We start from the raw sequence: 4,329 nt of genomic DNA on the forward strand, positions 1-4,329 counted from the left end.
CAGCCAGCCGCTCGCAGAGACCCCGTCGGCCAGCCCGCCACTGCCCTCCCGGCGCCCGCGCGGGGCCCTGAAGCCGGAGCCCCTGGTTCCTGGACACCCTCGGTCCCCGTCACGTACGCCGCCTCCGGGCGGGAAACTGAGGCCGCAGAGCCGCCGGGCACTCGAGGGCACTCAGGCCTTCCCTTACTCTGCCGCCTGACTCCCGCACCCCACAGGCCCCCAGGCTTCAGCAGCAGGTACTGCCCGCACCCCACCCGCAGCCCCTCCGGGCTGGCCTGGAGCCGCCGACCTTCCTCAAGGTGCCCGCAGGCACCTCCTGGGCCATCCTGGTGCAGAGCGAGGGCGTGCGGGAGGCGCAGCCTGGCTGCGGCCCAGCCCTGCAGCGCCCGCCTGCCCTGACCTTGGGCAAGCCCCGGCTCCTGAAGACTGAGCGGGAGACCCTGAGCTGCCGCTCCGGTTGATGTAAGGACACTATAGGCCTCAGGATTACCAGGACCCCACCGACAAAGGCAGGCCCCAGAGACGCCAGGCAGAGGGGGAGGAACTGTTAGTACACTGAAATTTTTCAAAAACTCATGACATAATCCTAGACTCGGCACATTAAAACAGCGAGTATGCCTTCCCCGCACCCACACCCAGACTGGCCCACACCAGCTAGCGAGGGCTGAGTGGGAACATGCGGGGTCAGCGGCTTGCTGCCTGCCATGGGGAGATGCTACATCCTTTTCCGAAGGTAATTTGGCAGGATCTATGCAAATGGAAATTGTTGGAACTCTGTGACCAGGCATCCTGCCTCCAGGAATCCAGCCTCAGGCCTCTCTGAACAGCGGAGATGCGGAGTGAGCAAACACGCGGCCCCCCGCGTGGAATATTACACGGCTGCTAAGAGGGGAGGTGGCACTTGCGTGGCAGATGTCCATCACGGTCCTTCAGATGTCTCTGCATGAATAAAGCAAGGTTGGGCTCTCATGCGTGTATATGCGATCCCTCCAGGGACTGTCCGAGCATCTGCTGGCGGCAAGGTGACCCGACCCTGCTGCTGAGGGGGACTGGCTGGGAGCCAGGAGCTGAGGGAAGCAAACCCTGCCCAGGACTGGTACTGCCGGACGAGGGCAGAGCACAGGGGTGCCAGGTGAAGGGACACCAGGTCGGTGCCTCTGAGCAGAAGGTCCAGGACAAACGCCCAAAGGATGGGAAAGCCCGTTGGCCCCTGCCTGTCGAGCCCAGGGGCATGCTGCTGTCCGACCCTGGTAACTGCCTCACCCGAGCCTCGCCTTCGCTCTTGGTGTGCTTCAACCGTTCCAAGTCAGCATTCTTTCCAGGCCAATAAAACAATGTAAAAAAGCAAACGGACTGCTGGGCCAGCCCCAGCAGGTGTCGTTCCGCCCGTGGCCCCTTCCCAAGTTTAGAAGTATCTGCAGCTGCCTGACCACCCCCTCCCCAAAGGCCTGAAGGGCTCAAGTTTCTGTTTCTAGAAATAAGAGCTGCTGCCCTGGGAGGCAGACTTGGCTTCCAGACCCCAGAGGGTCTTTGATGCCCGTCCCCAAACTAGGCAACTTCCGAGCACGCAGAGGGCCAGGGCTGCAGGGCAGCCTGCTGTGAGCAAGGAGCCCCTGCCCGGGGCCATGCCTCGGGGCAGTCTAAGCCTTCCCACTGGAGGGTCTTGCAGATAAGCAAAGGGACACAAGAAGTTGGGTGATGGCACACTAGGACAGGAGCCCCACCCCCTCACTGACCCCCAGATGCCTGGCCCTGTGCTGGCCTGACCGGAAGCCTGATCTTGGGACACAGATGGAATGGACAGGGTGGCCAGGTGGCAGAGGTGGAGGAGGGGACCGGACATCAGGGCAGCCCCCACCAGGCAGGGACTGATTGGAGCCTTGGTGGCCCCTAGAGGGGAGCGAGGGGAGAGCCTGGAAGGTGCCAGCATCTGCAGGAGGATGCCACCTGGGGACCGTCCACTTTCCCCAGGGCCCACAGAAGCTGGTTTGGCCGCGTCTGGGCAGAAAGCCGGATGACATCACTGGGCCAGTTTGCGGTCCAGGCTCTGCAGAAATCACACCTGGCTTCCCCTGACTCTGAGCCTGGAGGGGCCTCGAAGGAGTCCCAGCCTTCTATGCATGGAGCACACCGGCTGAGCAGGTCCGGGCTCTAGGCAGAGTGGCAGAGGCAGTCCCAGAGCCCGAGGCAGAGCACAGCTGGGCAGGCAGTGCTTCCTGGGCCCCCATGCCCCAACCTGAACCCAAAGGGGAAAGCAGCTGGGGTCAGGAGGCCAGTGCTGCCTCGGGGTCACAGCGCAGAGCAGTGGAAGGCTCTGCCAGGTGGTAAGGAGAGGACTTCCTGGCTCAGCCCCTGCCAGAGACCCAGGGCAGCCCCCCAGGGACACTGTCAGCTCTCCCCTTTCCTCCAGGGCCTCCTTCCTACCTGTTCTTCCTTTCTTCACATTTCCATTCAAAGCCGTGTTTACAGGCTTCTGTGCTCACCCCACTTAGAACACATTGGCTGCGCGACCTCTGACCTCTAGCAAGTTACTTAACCTTCTGAGTCTCAGCTTTCCTGTCTGTAAGGGGGTCCCTCCTCACAGGCTCAGGAAGGATTCAATGTGATGACTTAGCTGGGCATACATGGCATCAGTTCTTATCAGGGGAGCCCCAATATACAAAGCCTGCCTTGGGACGGGCATCACACCTGGTAATCAGCTGAGGCTCAAGGGAGGCTCAGATGGAACAGATGGCAGCTCTGGGAAGGCTGCCTGGAGGAGGGGGTACTAGAGGAGCTGTCTGCACAAGAGGCAAATTGGAAGTCAGGACCAAGGGAAACCACTGCCAAGTCACTGAGTCCTAACGAAGGCTCTTAGCAGGCGTCCGGCTTCAGGGTTCATCTTTAAGCCTGGGCAGAGGCTGGGGGAGGGGAATCCCCCCAGAAGTGGAAAGTAGAAATTCCCCAGTGGAGCAATTAGAGGGTGACTCGGGTGGTGCTCCATCCAGGGAGTGAAGCAGGAAGTTGGGACAGAGGTTAGGGAGCTGTGGATGGGGCTGGACTCTCTCAGTGTTTAAGAACAAGTGTTTGGGAGCCATGATGCAGCCATAGAGGCAGCTGGTAGTCAGAGCAGTGCCCCGCAGAGACGTGAGGCCACCAAAGACCCCTCCCCATCCTCTCATCCTGCCCCTCGGGACTCTCAGATCAGGCCCAGCAGGGCAGGCACCTAGGTTTCCCTAATGGATTCTGACAGGCCCTTGACAAGGGCCACAGATGCCCTGAGAAAGTTCTGCCCCGGGGCAGGGAGAGGTCAGAGTAGCCCACAGGCTGGCAGGGCTCTGGGAAGACACCATGCAGTGTGGCACTGCAGGGGCCTGGCCACCACCCTTTGACCAGGCTGGTATAGCCCAAGGCCTGGGACAGTGGCCTAGGGTCACGGCATGGCCTGAGTTCCCAGGACAGCTCACTCTCCTATCCCTAAGAGCTGGGGCTGGAGGGAGAGAATGTAGCAGCCCTCTCCTGGCCCCTCCCCTGCCCAGTGCTCAGTGAGCAGCTCTCTGCTTTTCCTTTGTTGCTGAGACAGAATTCTCCCGCCCCTTTTTTGCCCACCTTTCAGCCAAACGTCCTGTCCCCAGTCCCTCCCCAGTCCCAGGTTCAGTTCCTGCCCTGTACTCTCAGACCCCAAAGTAAGCCCACTAGTGAGCCCAGTTCAACCAGCTCATCATGCTTTGGGTCCGCGGAGGGGACACAGACCTTCCTACCCTCTTGATACAATTTGAATGCGCCCCCAGGAGGGGGAACGCAGGGCCTGGGGCTACGGCCATTTCTGCAGACCCTTCCAGGGCATTGCTGCGCTTTGGCTGGCCCCAGCCTAAGCCTTTGGGGATGACGCTCTGACCCACGATTCCATTTTCTGGAATTCATCCTGGGGCCTGGGCATGTGCTTCCTGAGGAGTTTGCAACGACAAAATGCCCACGGCCAACTGTCCTCCTAGAGCGCTGGAGACCAGGCTGGCCGGCGGCCCACGGGAGCAGTGGCCTGGTGCCGGCCCTGCGCCGGCGTGCGTCTGGGTGGACAGGACCTAAGGGACGGCCGCGGACGGGGCCTCCTATTCCGGCCCGCCCTCCGATCTCGTCCGCAGGGCGCGAGTATAAACAGGAGCTCATATTAGGGAAGAAGTCGACCAAGAAACGTCCTCTGGGAGGACCGAGAAGGGCAGCGGGCGGCTCCCAGGATTCCGCGCGCGGAGAGGGCGGGGCGGGCACACGTCATCAGCGGGCGCGGGCGGGCCCGGAGCCGGAAGTGTTTGGCCGGCGCGGCGCCCGCGGAGCCACGTGTGGAGCCCCGGG

The 4,329-nt window shown here is 61.9% G+C and overlaps 1 protein-coding gene across 1 annotated transcript in view; it reads right to left on the minus strand.

Annotated features, from left to right (window-relative positions):
* Positions 1–325, minus strand: part of CKB (creatine kinase B) — a 3,161-nt gene extending 2,836 nt beyond the window's left edge. The window contains exon 1 of the mRNA XM_027776398.1: positions 255–325. Coding sequence (XP_027632199.1) covers positions 255–325 — 71 coding nt within the window. The remainder of the gene's footprint in view (positions 1–254) is intronic.
* Positions 326–4,329: the final 4,004 nt, after the last annotated feature.

This window comes from Tupaia chinensis, unplaced genomic scaffold (genome assembly GCF_000334495.1).
Source record: "Tupaia chinensis unplaced genomic scaffold, TupChi_1.0 Scaffold000671_2, whole genome shotgun sequence".
Lineage (NCBI taxonomy): Eukaryota > Metazoa > Chordata > Mammalia > Scandentia > Tupaiidae > Tupaia > Tupaia belangeri.